The 16,822-nt window shown below is 38.2% G+C and overlaps 1 protein-coding gene across 3 annotated transcripts in view; it reads right to left on the reverse strand.

Moving 5' to 3' along the window:
* Nucleotides 1-16,822, reverse strand: part of CBL (Cbl proto-oncogene) — a 45,406-nt gene that overhangs the window by 22,215 nt on the left and 6,369 nt on the right. For all 3 annotated transcript variants that reach the window (XR_007505998.1, XM_049800126.1, XM_049800127.1), the window contains exon 2: nt 14,882-15,129. Coding sequence is in view for 2 of the 3 variants with exons in the window: in XM_049800126.1 (XP_049656083.1) it covers nt 14,882-15,129 (248 nt within the window). In the remaining variant the exon portion in view is untranslated. The remainder of the gene's footprint in view (nt 1-14,881; nt 15,130-16,822) is intronic.

The following is a 16,822-nucleotide window of genomic DNA, read 5'->3' on the forward strand; positions in this document are numbered from 1 at the left end:
GATCCACAAGAGCCCTTTCTCCATACTATGATATGGTCTGGGTAGACTAGAAGGTATACAGGACTCAAACCGATAAATCTTTGACAGTAGTTCTCCTCTGTTCCCCTTATTTATTCAACTACATTTTAATTTGTGTCTCAGCAATGAAAGCTGCTCAAAGTGTTTATAGAAGGTGCCAGCTATACAGCAAGGGATGCTGGGTTTTGTCATTTCGTACATGTGCGATAACAACAGGTGCTCAAGATTAACGTAAGTAAAACCACCCAGATGCTCTTCTGTAGGCTGCTTCATTCAGCAGCTCTCTACTAGATACGTTACACATTCAAACTGTGTTTATTTTAAAGCAGCTATACGATTTGGTTGTTTGATTCTATGAACACAGACTGAAAAGCTTTGCTGTTCACCACTCTTTGTCAGTTAACTGGTGTCCACAGAGAGGGGCTGTCAGAAAGTCCCCTTGCCTTACTAGTGTATCACAATTACCAGTCATCTTGCTTTTGCAGTTTTGTTATACTTTTGGAGTGCTACTGTAATTCCTCACCTTCTGATTTTAAGAAGGTTTATGCAGTATGTCTTAAGAAAAATTATACAGGATCCTGTGTGTAGGAAAAACTAAGCTGTATCAGAACAGCAAAGTAACAGCTTCCTGTGTGATCACAATCACATTTATCGGTGGCTCAGGACCTAGATGTATGGATACACAAAGAAGCTGCAGCAGCACAAACCGAGGCTGTTACCTTATCAGTATTATCTGTGCATCTCCCCACCCTGGTGCAATGTTAAGTAATCCAAAGTTGCACATTCCTCTTTCCAGTAGCACATAAGCAACTTCACATTTGCCAGGGGAAGGCTCAGATTCTGAGGCACAGCCACTGGCTAATCCTACAGAAAAGGTGATTTAACTGTAAACACACCCGAGCTCCCTCCCTCCCTCCAGAGGGTAGGCTCCCACCATGTCCCTGCAATGCCTTTAGCTGACAAACACTAGAAAAATTGCAAATCAGGGGTTCTAGCTACAGAGCTTGTTCCCCGAGCTGTATTCTGAAAGTCCCCACTTCCATAAAATGACAGAAAATATGACAGTTTATGGCAGTGCAAGAAAAAAAGAAAACACCATGCTATTATGAATCATTTAATCCATCTACAACTCAAGCAAAAAAAGAGATGGTATTTGTTTTTACTAAGTTTATGAAAACGATGCTTGAGCAAAACCTGCTAACTATTTTATTACACTAACATGCAAGTAATTGGTAAGAATTAAATTCTGAATCATTTCCTTGAGGGTTAGCATGCGATATTTGTGTGCAATCTGAACAGGTAAAGTGGCATCTCACAGCAGTGCATTAATACCAAATGACTAAAAAGTTAGCAATCCTAAAGCTGTTTTGATATATGGCACAAGTTAGCACTGACTTGCTAGCACACTTGAAAACTCATGTCCTAGCTGTGAAAAAATTCTAAGCATGCTTGAAACTAATGTATGCAATATTCATAGATGGAAGGAAAGTAATTTCAGGGAGACACTCTCCTATTGCTGCCCAGCACAGTGTGAAAATTTGGGTATGATCAGGCAAGCACAAATGCATTTCTGACCCTCGAACAAGAAGCTAAGTGAACAAGTGCACGGTTTAAACAACGCAACAGTTAACACTGCAAGACGACAAGGTATATTCCTGTGTCCATTTGCTTACCACTTCTGCCTAAGAGCCTCCTCTCTTAGCTGAGTTTCAGGAAGTGCTTGCACTCAGCTGAGCACATCATTTCAGCAAGAGAACGAAGAACTTCCGCAGGCTTAAGGATGGATAAACAAATGATTTTACAAAAACACACACTGAAGGCCTTTGTTTCCAAAAAAGTTTCTAATAACTGAACATTTTCATTTCTTAAGGTTATTATTTTTTACAAGTATTCAGCTGTATCTTAAGTAAATAACAGGAAAAACACAGGATGTTAACATAAAAAGCAGCAAATTGCAAAGTGTTTTATGTTAGTAACTAGCTTTTACATACAGCAACTAGTTACCAATCCTGTGCTAAAAGGACAGACATTTTCTTTCAAGAGTGAACTCCTTCATTTTAACAAACCAAGTTACAAATTTGTAAATTACTACAGGCCAAATAAATGCTTGCAATTACAGCGAACATTTTTTATTGACATATTGAAGTTTAGTGATTATGACTGTATTTTGGTTTTAGTAACATCAGAAACTGTCCTCATCTCCATTGCTTCAACTAAACAAAAGTGTTCTCCCAGAAAAAGGGTAATATTTTCAAAGAATACTCAAGTGACTTAAGACCAGAGATTCCCAAATATTTTTGGCCACAGACTTCCAGCAATCTTCCATGTTTCTTATAGACGATGATGGCCCTCTTTCAAACTTTTAGCTAAACATAGTAATGAATACAAATACTGTTACCAGAAGCTGCACCAGGTGTATGCCAGCCACAGTTTGGGAATCACTGACTTGGGCACCTAAATGCCATTGACAGTCAGTGGAATTTAAACACCTGTCACATAGGCACTTTTGAAAACATTACCCAGGGACCACAGGCCACATCAGTTGGCTCGTCTCACTGTTTGCAACTGAGCTGAAGGCAACACCTGTGTCAGCTTCAAACAAAGAACTACAGCATGCTTCTGTTCAGTGGTTACATGCAAAGACAGAGCAACAGATACAGTTTAGGTAGGATTTCATGTTCCTGCAAGTGCTTTAATACATACATGCAAAGTATTCAGCTTGTTATCGTTAGATAGTGAATCAACGACATAAAAAGTGAAAGCTTAGAAAGCCAAATATTTTTCCACTCTATAGAGTAACCAAGTATTTTACTACAAAACATTTGCAGTTCTAGTGTGGAGGCATTATTCCTTCTGTACACACAACGTTAACAGAGAACCATTTCTTTAACAACCCAGAAACATCACCAGAGCCTGTTTAGCTGCAATCACACTTGCCTGTAAAACTGCGCTACCTTGACACTGACAGGGGTCTAAAGATGCAGGTCTCAAGCAATCGTTTTGGGGAACAAAAACCAGCATGCAGCAAGACTGTTTCTTCAGATACCCAGTGCTTATTAATCAGCTGGCTCCCCAAGGCCAGGCCAGGCCTGCCGGCAGCTCTGCAGGCTGAACAGGCATGTTCCTTCGTCCTCCCTCCTCCGTGCCCCCTCCACTGTGGTTGTGCTACTTCCTTCCTGCTTCATAACTGGTTTTGCTCCACACATCTTAGCAGAAGTCAAAAGGTCGAGCAGGCACTTCCATTTGCACCACAGTTCTTTGCTGCAGCCCCTCCGAGGGCCAGCCCCCAGCTGGGTTTTCTGGTGCTGTTGCCTCCCCCAGACCTATAGCAGATTTTTCTTTTCCAGTTTCCTGTTTGCTGGACAAAAGCATTTTTCCACCGTATAGGCTCAGTCTTGCAAAACCATTAATGGCAGAGGACGGTTTTAATCAGAGCTTTGTTTCTTTCACCTACGTCAGCATGATTAATTAAATTAATTCATGTTACAAAGTAATACAGCACCTAATGCACTTCATGACTAAAATGCCTTTCTTACCTCAAGGCAATGTTAATGTACTACCATTTCTAGTACTACCATTTCTGCCACTGTCAGCTAGGATTTTTTCATTTTCTTCCAATATTTCTAAACTACTTCACAGCTAACCAACTGACACAGTATAATTTTGTTCTGCACACATAGCAAGAAGACTGCTCCACTGGATGATTTAGTCACAATGTTGTGCTCACATGCCATAATTTGACATGCAGATACTGTCATGTCTGTAAAGCTCATTCTGTTGAAAGCATGCTACAAACACTGTTGTGCAGAGGAATTAAGAGCTGTAACACAAGACAACCAACTACAAAATGCTTCACATCTCTTAAGTTATTGTGCATATTTCTTATATACAACTGAATTTTCAAAGGGATTTTTGTATTTGCGCTCCTGCTGACTGTAGTTACACTTGGAACACCAGGTTTTCACAAAAAACATTCAGCCTCTCTAAGAATAGGCTTCATTTAACAAAGACTCTTCCCAGGAAGTTAACACAAACACAGCTACACCTCCACCTTGTCCCCGAAGCAAAATTAAGCTGCACACGACTCAACTGACTTCAACACACTTTTGAGAAAATGCTTTATTTCATAAAATCAGCACCAAACGGGCTAAAACTACATATCAACAATGAAGATTCAAGAGGGCAAAAAGAATTCAAATCTGAGGACCTAAGTTACTGTAAAACCAACCTATTCAAAACTCAAGAGAAGGTGCTCTCTACATTGCAACTGGCTGTTTAAAGGGGCATGACCCAAAAATGCAGATCACAACAAGAAATACTATCTCAGTAAACTGGAGGAATGACTACAGAGCATTTTTTAAAAAGTATACCTATTTATTCTAATGGAAGATTAAGGGGAAAAAGCATTACAGAGGATGTGGGAGTGTCTGACACATTAGCACTAAACTCATTGGCTGAAAGGTCCTAGAACAGATGACGCAGTTTCTAATTGCTTCTGTCCTCACAGAATTGCAGAATTAACTAACACGTTCAACCAGGGCAACGCAGCTGCACCACTTCCTTTCTTCAGAAATTCTACATTTATTTGGTAAGAGAATTACAAATTGGTGGCTTGGAAATGAGACGATTGCTCAGTTAAACTGAGGGAAACACATTCTAATTGTTGTACTATTATTCATGCTACTGCTGAAAACTTGTATTTTTTTTAAGCAACTCACAGTCCAAAATGGCTTCTGTGGTATCACAGTCTTATCTCTCCAGTGGCCCTCCATTTAAGTTTATGACATGCAGAGCTACAAGCACACTATAAGTATTTCACTAGTTGAGCAATTAATGCTTGCTTTTCTGCAAATCACACTCAACAACCCTACTGATGGATAAAGCTTCCTTCAGGACTTTGACATTCTTCTGAATATGAGATCATATTAAATTTTCTGAGGAAAAGAAAAAAAAAGTGGTTTACCTCATTTTACAGGTGAGGCAGCTGAAGGACAGAAAGAAAAACTGCTGGAAGCTAGAATTACAGCTAGGGGATTTCTAATTCCTTATCACGTGCTCATTATTGCAGAATACTATCCACTAACTAAGCACTACTGCAGGAAATTATAACTAAGGAAATACTAGTTTCCTACCTTCTCACTTCTGGGGTTATTTTGGAATTACACACTTGCCTCCAGATGATGTTTAGGTGACAGGGTTAGCACCCGCTACAGGTAAATGCAAGCTCCAGTACTTAAGGAAAAAAAACCCCAAACCCACAGTTCTTGGTCCTGCAAACAGGCAAACATTCTTTTTTCCTGTAACTACTTTACATCTTACGATTTGATGTTTTGAAGATTTAAGAACTAAAAAAACCCACCAAAACCCCAGCTTTCTTAACAAGTAAAACACACCTTTCAGCAACCACAAAGGTGTGAGGTTATCATATAACACATGCTTTTCAGATGTTACAAACTACGCAACAGACATGAGCAGTTAGACCCAATTTCAGCAGATAGGTGGCTGTGCCTTGTTTCAGAAAGAACTCTATCTTCTATCTTAATACCACATCAGCAAGACATTTTCTGCATGCTCTTCATGTTAACATAAAACTCCAGCGAGGGCATACGAGCAGTAAGTGGAAATGCTTGAGGTGATCCCAAGATGTCTTTTATAACTCTGAGACAGCTTCAGAGTCCTCTACACACAGTAATCAGTTTTAAAAATAGAAACAGCGGAACTACTTTCAACAAAACTTGCAACACAGGAAGTGAATGAAATTCCATTTAACTATTACTGGCTCAACAGAAGTCACCTTACAAAGTCATGCTCGGCCACTGCTCTGTAACATTTACAGTATTTCCACAGGACAACTAATATAGCAGACTAACAGCAAATCAAACTTTTTAGAATCAGCAAATTAATTTTGTACTATAGAATTTTACAGCGTCAGCTAATGCTACATTGATTTTGTAGACTAGCTCATCCTGACACCCTTTGGAAAAAAGGAAACAAACACATAACATGTTTATCACCTCTTGCTACCATGAGGTTCAGCTCCAAACACACTTTTCCATTTAAAGAACTACAGGCTTCACTGTTTCATTCTTTGCAGAGCTATAAAACCCCTGGTTAATTCTGCAACTTCAAGACTTCGCTTCTTAAAACAGCAAAATGGGAATGGGAACGCATAAACCACAGGACTAGATACTTCTGTCCATTCTTGGTCTGATCCCAGTTCCATTACATACTCTCAACAGCAGGATCAAAGCATGCAGGGTAGCACTACTTGTTGCCTTCTCTGTGGAAGAGCTGGTCTGCATCAGTGGATGCCGTGAGCACCAGCATGCCTGGCTAAGGATGTCAGCTCATGCATAGAACACACATCTATCTGCATCTGGAAGCTAAACTGCCACTTAAAACACTGCACCTAAGCTAGCCCCCACAAAGCCAACTCAAAATTGACTGCAATCACTACATTAGACTCTTACCCTAATATCTGCAACAAATCTGTGTACAACAGTTGCGACTGCTGTGAAGCTTCCCCTCTACTCCCTCTCTCCTCTTTTTTACCAAATAATTATGTCTACGGCCAAAAATGCAATAGTTAGCTAGTGAAAGGCATTCTCCGCATGCAGTATTTATCTCCATTTTAAATTTTTTTAATGGTACCAGTTGTAGCTTTAAAGAAGCAAGAAATTATATAGGCTAAATCCTTTATCAGTGCTTTAGATATTACAGGACAGAAACATTATACGAAACATACGTGTTTCCTTACAGTCTTCTGAATCCTGGCACTTTTCAACTAACATATATATATTTAAATACCTTCAGTTCTGCAAGCAAAGCTTGCCAATCAGTTTAAAGTGTCACGCAAAATATACTGCAGGCCACAAATGACCACAAAACTTCAGCATACTCATATTGTTATGCAAATGGATGCGACTGAGCTGAAGCAGAAAGGACAACAGTCCAGTGTGCTGACCAGAAGCACCAACCTACTGACCTTTAAAGGATCTGGACTTATTATTCTAGGCACAAATGCTAGTGTTATATTTTTAACAATCTATATTTCTTTTAATGTTAAGAGGCTAAAAATCCACTTATTTTTCTGCATTTAAATATTATAGAAAGCACTTTAAAGAGAATAATTCATTTGATACAATTACTAGTCTTTAAAGAGCTCAACATACAGGATATACAAGATAAAGGATAATCTCTCACCTAGGTAACATATTAATTCTTTTACCAGATTCAAGGGACTAAACAGCAAAACTTACTACTCAGAACAATACTACTCATTAAACTTATATTTGGGCTCTCTGCACTGGATTCAAAATTTATATTTCAGGGGCTACTTGCTACAGTTAAAGCGAAAAACAAAGCACAAAAGCCCTGTTTCCAAATCAAGGAAGACTCCATATTTCACACTCAATCTTCAGCTACCCCAAACTATCTTGGACATCATGACACCACTGGGGGATTCCTTGGCAGAAGGGTCTGTCAGCTGTATCGCTTCATTCCCAACTCGCATCCTGTCAAAATACTAAACGCAAGATATTTTGCAACATACATAGTCCAGTGCAACATACAACTTCAACATATGTTTGCTTTTCAAGCTTCAGACTCTGGGATTGCAGCTAATGGCAGTATTTGCCCAGCTCACAGCTGATCTATGAGTAGCTTGGCAACAGATCTCCCTTTTTCCCCTCACAACATACTCACCATGACCAACTTATCCTCCAATTTTACAGTCCTTTCTACAGGTGGGTAGCAGTCAGCAAGTTACATTACCTGAGCCAGCTGTGGATGGCACATAACCGAGTGCCACCTGATTCATCTTCCAGAGATGGAAAGGGTAAAGCCAGCAAGTTCACAAACAACACAGAAGGTATTGCTTCAAACTGTTGTGAAGCAGCTGGCTTAATTTTGTTCAGTACCTTCTAGCAAAATGAGGTTTTGTTCAACGTTGTCTTATAGTTCAGAAAAACTGAACACACCACCAAAACACTATCTGTTTTCTGGCTGCAAGGGCTGTGACTGCAGACTTCTTCAAATCAACCGAAATCCAAAACATGACATCTTGGCCCTTAATACACAAGCCAAGCACCCAAGAAACACGATATCATTGCCAAGTAGCAGTAACACATTTTTGCCAGCAGAGAAATCTATCCACATTTCAAATTATAATTACTACAAACTAAATAATACACGCTTCCATCCACAACATCAAGTCCACAGTTAGTCTTCCATAAAACTACAGTTTTATAGGCTCAGAGCAAGGAAGAATAAAAATCTTACTTCTTTATTATGTAATAATTTGAAAGCTTACATTTGTAAGCCATTACATATGTAAACCATAAATTGGTTTTCAAGAGAGTGGTCCAATTTTCGATGGAAAGAAAACTAAAATAAATGCAATCTTATGCCAATTACACTAAGTGTTACTTAAGTTCCACAACTACCACCTAAACTAGCAATTTAAAGCCAAATGGGGAAAAAAAATTCACATTCCTCTCTCCAACAACATTTAAATGATAATGAATTTCTTCTTGGGTAATAAGCAGTTAGTGTTCATATGCTGGAGACTGGCAAGGAAACCTTTCTTGTGGGCAGCTTTGGAGCTTGTTCTTTTCTTTAAGATGTTCTAATTTAAATGCAGATGTAGACTTCACACTAGTGGGTTTTGTTAAAAAAAAAAAGTCTTAGCTGTATTAGAAGGAAGTGTAAGAAAGAGGACTCACACATACCATGCACCATTTGAGTTCCACATTTTGTACTACTATTTCTTTTTCACTGGAAAGGAGTGTGTGCAAGCACTCTAAAATATGAGATTAGAGCATTAACCCCTCCCCCCAGAGGGCTTTTCTGGTTCATGGCTTAGCACAAGTGTTTTCCAACATTTTCCTCTTTAAAATCCAGCTTCCCCCCCAAGTCATTCTTCATGCACTTCCTTCCCCTTCAGAGATATGCATGGTCATTTCCAGTAGACATTAAATATTGGTAGCTTTTTCCTGTGTAAATTAATAAGTGTTCACTTTGGAGCAAGAGAAGAATATGAAATCCTGCTGAGCCAGCATCCCATAAGGCTACAGTCAGAAAGACAACAGTTAAATAGGGACTAGCCTCCCAAACTTTTTTTGCAACTCCATGTTATATGGTGAGGGTTCATGAAATTCCCTGCCTAACCACGTTTTCTCTACAGATATGTTAGTTTTGTTAACCAGGTTTGTTAACAGTTTGTTTTCCAAAGTATGCAAGCTGAACTAGTAAAATAACTTGTGCTATTTCTTAAACATCCAGTCCACATCCTGAGTAATTACTTCTCAGCCTTTCACCTAACCCCTACCCTCCAGCTTACATAACTGCATTCTAGTGTGGAAACATTTGCAGTGGTCTGATTTTATTTCGTAAATAAATTTTCTGAATTTTCCCTCATAAAACTGTTTTAACATAAACAGTAAATTTGATTCATTGGTGAAAAATGGACTCTTCAGCCTAATTAATCCTTTTCCAAGTAACAGACAATTCCTATCCCTGTCTACTGATCAGAAAGCTATTTCTGTCCTGCCATATGAAGTATAATCTATTTACACAACTGCAAAGAAGCTGTTGCGATAAGTAATTTATGTAGTGAGGAAAGCTGACAAATGACAGCTCCTCTATGCAAGTAAAAGCTTTCTGCAATAGAGACAAAAAATATTCCAACATAACCACGGAGCCTCTAAATTAAACTGTAATCAAGAGCTTAGGCAAGTTCAGCATGTTTGGAACAGTTGTGGCATTAGCATTAATGGCACTATCAATCAATTAAACCATCACATTACAGGAAAAAAGTATGTATGTTTAACCAGTTTTTGTTATCACTAGTGAAAAATTAAACTCAAGAAATTCACCATATTTACAGGGTCAGAGAAGTCACGTATTTACCACTATAAGCAGCAGAGCAAGTCGCTCAGTGCTCAACAGGTGTACCTTTCTCCGTTGCATATAGACTTGCTAAGCACCCTCTACAGACTTTCTTTTACTGCACTGTTTCAGCTATATAGGCTGCAAACTTCACCATTGAGTCTTTTTTTTGTTTTGTTTTTAAAACTTCAAGTGACAAGTCTGAAAATACCTTTTGCATTAGAAAGCACTGTGGATCTATAAAGAATAGGAACCAACAGCTTTGGAAATATGTATAGCCTCAAGAATATGTGCTAATTACTGCAGCACAGCTAACCAATTATTGAATGACTTACCTTTACCTTACTGCAAGCATATGACAAAATATCCAGAATTATTAACTCTTGAAATACTATTTGATTCCAACAGCAAAGCCTGCAGATGTTACCATTTTATTTTACCAATCCCCAAATACATAATTTGTTTTTAGAGGCCAACCTACCTATTAGTATGGACAACCCAAATAAGCTCCTAAGCTGTCAAAACTCAGAGGAGCAATATAGTATCTCCACTAAAAACCCCACACCTACTCAGAAGTCACCACGTTGAATCCAATCTACTTGTTAAATCTCAGTCTTTAAACACTAACTAGAAGTTACTGCATGTACTTACTAGTCAGGAAGTGCATACATAGCTTTAAAAGCACCCTCAACAGCATTAATTTTTAAACAGATATGGAAGTGAGCTAAAGCAGAATTTAAATAGCATCTTTAAAGCTCTCCTAATAAAATAAGTGAGTTCTCTTCACAAAAATCGCAGTATGAGTTTATGCAAGAGTAACAATTTCATCTGAGTGACTATATATCAAACCCACAGGGTTACAGAGACAGAACGGTCATTACAGTCCTAAGAAAAGAAAGGAAGCCATTGAGCGCTCATAGCATTGGATGTCATGCTAACTGTGGCGTTAGCCACAACAGGAGGATGCTTTCAGCATGCTGACAGTTAAGGTATGACGCAGGAGAGCTGCATTCATTTTTAACAGCTCTATGACTGCAACTAGTTTAAAACTGAAGGAACAAACACTCACCCACATCCGTAAGCACAGTGAGTGTTCACACAAGCCCTTTCTAATCCTGTTCCCAGCACCTCTGTTCCTCTACTGTAGTTTGAAAGTTGGAGAATACATCATAACATGTGTTCTCTCCACAAACATACCTTTAAATGTTCAATATGCAACTGCAATCTTATTTTGTACTACTGGATTTTAAACTGCCTGCCTTACAGCAAACACCAAATAGCATCCATATTATACTCCCACACAGTCTACTCTAAACACATACACTACGAAACCACTCAATGCTAAATGACACACATCTTGTAGCTATTATGAACTCTCAAAGCAGCACAAGCAGCTACAAGACATGGTGCTCTCCGCAGCTGTGCTCCAATTCTGCCTTAGTCCACCTTGGATGAAAACACTGGAGAATCTCTAAAATGTTTGAGAGGAAATACACAAAGAGCAATTTAGAAATAATAAAAATAGGAGGTTGGTGCTCAAGTGATCAAGACAATTCTGATTCTACAATCTAAGAGAGACTTCAGTCATTTCTGATTTTTGGTTTGTTTGCTAGTAGCAAACACCTGCACAGCTTTCACGCTAGTTATGCAAATGTCAAAATAGTGCATTTGCTCTACATCGAGAGACATTTGGGGGGAGGAAAATAAGAGCATACACAACAGGAAACAAAATGAATGCTAAATCTGGAAGACAGGAAGAAAGAAACTTCAAGGACAACAGGGAAAAAAAGTCAGAAAAAGTCAAGACAAAACGATTATTCAGTACACCAGATTAGATTTTTAAAGGCATGTTTTCAAAAAAACTGCAGACTAACATTAGCCACAAGCTTGCATGATATCAAGAGCAAACCAGGTTTTTTTAATATACACATATACACAAACACTGCCATGAGTACATTTCCAGTGAATACCAGATTTAGTTTATATTTGTTTGTTTTACAGGCTGCTGACAATCTTTTAGAAAGCTTCTCCCACACTTTGAATATTTGAATTCATTAATTCTTACAAAAGGAAAAAATTAATATTTTTCTTCAACTCCTAACAAGGTGAGAAAATTTCTTAAGTTTATTCACCTTAAATTATTATACAAATTTTAAATTTAAAAGTGCATTTATAGCAAAAAATTAATTTAATTAAATTTCAGGTTAAACAAATAGCACTTAAAGTGATCAGGTTCCAAAAGCTCACACAACCACAAAGTCTGATGCTGGAAGTACAGCATTGAACAGAATCCCTAGCTGAACCAAAACTGCCATTCTTTGCGCAGGTATCTCTTGAACTGGTATACGAATCACATGCACTGACTACTCTAACCTCTTTCTTTTCTGTGACAAATTAGAGAATTGAGAAAGTTATCATGCTCATTACCAGCACCAGGAAAAGGGTGTCTTGATATTTCCCCTTTATGACAAAACAGTAACTGCTGCTTCCTGGGCTGAGTGAAAAGCAAAGGAAGATAATGAGACTAGCTGGGATGCGATTTTGCTTTTATGCTTATGTTTACAAGTCTCACCACAGTTGCTTCCTTGGTAAGCTGTTTATTCATAAATGGTACAACAAGCCATTCCCCAAAGACTCCCATCACTGCTGTGAGAAAGCAAGCCTCTACTGGAATCCTGTTTCTGAAGTTCACACCTATTGATTTGGATTTCCCCCGCCCCCTTTTGTCAATTAGTTTGACTACAAACTGACTAGGATGATTAACTCTCTGGAATTATTTCTCTTTGCTTCTCTGAAAAAACAAGGGACTGGAGGTGAGATGTTGGACTTATGATTGACATAGGTATCATTAACTCATCAGATGTTCCATATTCATGATAGACAGATCACAATACACGCACAGTTAACCAGAACAAACATCACAGATAAATTCTAAAGGGTTTTATATACCCTTTTAGCCTACTTCTGGAGGCAAAAGTGTTCTAGAAAATAACATTGACTGTATTACATGGGAGAAACACACAAAACCATTTTCAAGATAAATGCTACTTAAAGTATTTGAAGAGCAACCTGCTGCACTGCAAAAATCTTGAATGATAGTCCATATTGTTAATCTCAAAGGATGGTACAAGAAAATGACCAGTTTCAGCAGAAGATCCAGAGATTATTTTTAATCAGTTTAATCAATTTATTCACAGTAAAAAGTGATTTTCATACTGTGGCTCATTTTGATCTGAGTGAAGGCTAAAAAAAAAAAAACAGTAATGCAATTTTTCATTAAGTATTGCCTCATCTGCAAAACGTACCGGGCTAATGAACTCTTTTCTCCCCATACTGGTTACATCTATTACTTTCTCTAACACTTTGAGAATTCCAGCTAGCAGCATCTCCCAAAACCCACTTCTCACTTGCAATGAGCCAATTCTGCCTATAGTAACCACATCCTCCCAAGGTGGGCTGGTGGGGAGAGAGGGCACTGATATAATATTACATCTATCTTTTGCATTCGCACATTATATTGAACCCAATTCCTGAAGGCTTCATACAGATAACTAAACTTTTAAAAGAAGCAAGTGTACCACATAAAGATGACATATTTACACTCCCCAAACCCTGTCTCAAATGAACTCTAAGAGTAAGTCTTATCATCTCACAAAGAAATGATGCTAAACAACAATCCAGAAAGAAACTTCCATTTCTTAATTCATTCTTCAACACTGTCGGTGAAAAAAAACCCCAGCAGCATTAACAATGCCTTCTGGAGCCACTATCATAGTCTTTTGTTGGAGTTCAATATTACGGAATATGCTATATAGAGTTCAATATTATACCAGAAACATGTGCCAGCACCTCTGCACACCCCCCTGCCCCCTGCCAAGTAATTCAAGCAAGTAGTTGCCAGGGCGTTAACCACATATTCTCCCCAGAGCAATTACGTTCAGCCGCTGGGTGGTTTTTGCTTTTTTCCACTGGTTGGGTTTGGGGTTTTTTTTGTGTGTGTGTGTTTTGTTTTTTAAGTTCAGCACCTACTCCAAAATCCTGAAATGAGTTTAAAGTTACAAATATATGCTTTGTATATCTCTGTCCATTAGACCTGCTGCCAACAGTTAGACAAATACTTACGATTAACCTTTTTCAGAGCTTTATTCTACTCTTAAATCACCTTGGCTCTCCTTTCCTTAAAGCTAGATAAAGGAAAGCACCACCTTTTCAGGTACAGTACAGTGCTCATCAAATTCATGCTATTTTGTTCCAAAGAGCCTTATATTCAGATACAATTGCAGTTTCTACCTCCACCGATCCTTTTTAGTAAGTGCTGTTCACCTTGAAGATGTCCCTTGATCTCAGCTATGCCTTCTGAACAAAATGAAAGAAGAGTTTACAAGTGTGACACCCTGATCTACCTTAAATATGGAGTTTCCAATGTATGACAGTTATGGGGTTTTAGTAATATGTTTTATTCTCACAAAACAAGGTTACACCCCCCCCGCCCCCCCCAAAATACTGGACAGCTTCTGTTTCCAGAAAAAGGAAAAGTTCTGTAAAGCCTTAAGATTAATTACAACAACTTTTAGTCTGCATAACTCTTTTGCTATGTAACATTAAGTATTCTACTGTTTCCTAAAATTGCCAGAAACGTCATTCTGAACCTTATCATCCTCTCTCACAAGGCATTCTCTATGTGAGAATGCAAAGGACTGCAAAACCTTTTCACAGCAGACTTTATTGTTTCTATTAACCTATCATACCTAAACTACACAACAACTAAGTCTATGCAGGCTCCGAACACTTACTGTGCTCTCAGATTTCAATATACCCAAATATAGTTTACTTAAAACTCTACACTTAGACTTAAATGTCTTCAAAGTCTGTTTTCACATACAGACAACAAATCAACCAACAGACATTTGTTCAAGCTCTTGTTCACTAAAGCAAACTTACATCATAAATATTTGAAAACATTTCTCCCCATTACCTAGGCTGAGAGTTCTCCTCATACATCCGCTCTTTCCCTTCCTTGAAAAGGCTGATTGTCTGCTTGGTTTTCTTCATGAGGTTCTCCATGAACACGCGGAAATACTCGTTTTCTCCTAGGGTCTCCATCTTCCCCTCATAGCGTGATAGAATGGTTCGCAGATGCTGGTAGGTATCAGGTAGCAGATCTAGGATATAGGGTGGGCTGTTCTTCAATGCCAGTTTTGGGTTCTGACACAAACGCACCACCTATGGTTAATGAAGAAAATGCCATTTTGAAAACTTAAAAATAGCAAGTAGTGATCAGTTACTTAAACACAACTAAGTGTTACTTACAAACACAATACACTGAAATGTTCACTGTCAACAAACCACATTTGTTGCTCAAGTACAGATAGGGAGCCCAGCCACCATAAAAGAATCGAGTTTATGAAATGAAGGGCATATGAACTGACAAAACTCCCAACATACATAGGATTATATTTCACCCCAAGTGCATTTTCAAAAACAAAATTCAAGAAAATTCAATATGGAGTTTGTAAATGGCAAGGATGTAACTTACCACATATGTTGTCTAGTACTTCCTGCCACATTTCAGACTCTGAACATGCTCATAGGCAGAACTTTACCTGTCTAGCTACCCTCATTTGGGCTGCAGAAGTGACTTTTTATACCAACCCATATATTCAGGACAAATATGCCCACAGAGGAAGTTCCACTGCTACAGATATCACCAATGCCAGTAAGTGTTCCCAGGCTGAAAGTCTTTTGAGGGCAAGAGTGCTAGAAGAACGTCCTTTTCTTCCTCCTTCAATAGATACAAGGACTAAGAGGAACAATAGTTTTTATGGATAATGATCACCATCAAGAAAGAATGAATGCAAAGGAACTTTTCTATGCAAGAATGAGAAATAAGCTGTAGCATAGTAGATATGGTAAAAGAAGGCTGGGTAAAAGTTTAGCTCATAAGAACTTGTATCCCCAGTTATGCATCAACTTTGCTTCTATTAGATGAATCTCATAGCACAACTAGATTCTTCACAGCAATTTCCATGGGTTTGCTTTTCTTGTTTTAATAACAACACATCCATAGTGATACTAGTAATTAAAGGGTGGTTAGAGGACCTCAATCTGTCTTCCGTTTGGCATACAACTAAACATCTAATTTTTCTTCCTTCCAAGCCACATGTTCTCTATTTATATTTTTAGCAGCAAGATCACATATTCTCAAAGTTAAGAACTTTAATCTATCAACCCAAATTTTTGCCATCTACAGTGAATATGTTGGATCATCAATGAAATATTTTTAGGCACTTACTTTTGCATTATGTAGTTAAGGCACAAGTAAGTAGAATATTCCTATTCAGAACTCACAAGCAATAGAACCATTATACCTGTACACAAACAAATCAGGATGCAAGCTGAACTTAATATAGGTCTTTAACATACAAGAATGTAAAGCTTACATGCCAAAAGCTCATGATAAGAAGTTTATGTGATAGGGGAGGATAAAGGAAGCCACTTCACCATCCACCATAGCCAAAAATTTTCCATTATCTAGACTGAGAGAATGATAGGGAGAGATAATGGCAAAGCAGCAATCTGAAAAAATTAGTGCTGCATTTTCAGTTATAAAAAGGGCTGAAAATCTAGAGTTGCAAAGCCAGTTTCAGATGAAGTTTACAAGCTAAAAACCAGCAGCTGGTATAGTCTTACTGCTGTCTTGCTGGCTAACAGCTTCCATTTTCTGCAATTTACATAAAACTTGAGAGGAAAGCCAGTACAAAATGTAGATACAGTTTCCTAAAGTTCTTCACTACAATGAATGTTATCTGACTGCTTAATACCAAGCGCACAAATGAGGTCTGAACTAAGGACGCTGCCAGGTATAACAGTATTACAGGTTCAAACAATGTAGTGTTGCAGAATGAAAAGCTTAAGG

This window comes from Accipiter gentilis, chromosome 5 (genome assembly GCF_929443795.1).
Source record: "Accipiter gentilis chromosome 5, bAccGen1.1, whole genome shotgun sequence".
NCBI lineage: Eukaryota > Metazoa > Chordata > Aves > Accipitriformes > Accipitridae > Astur > Astur gentilis.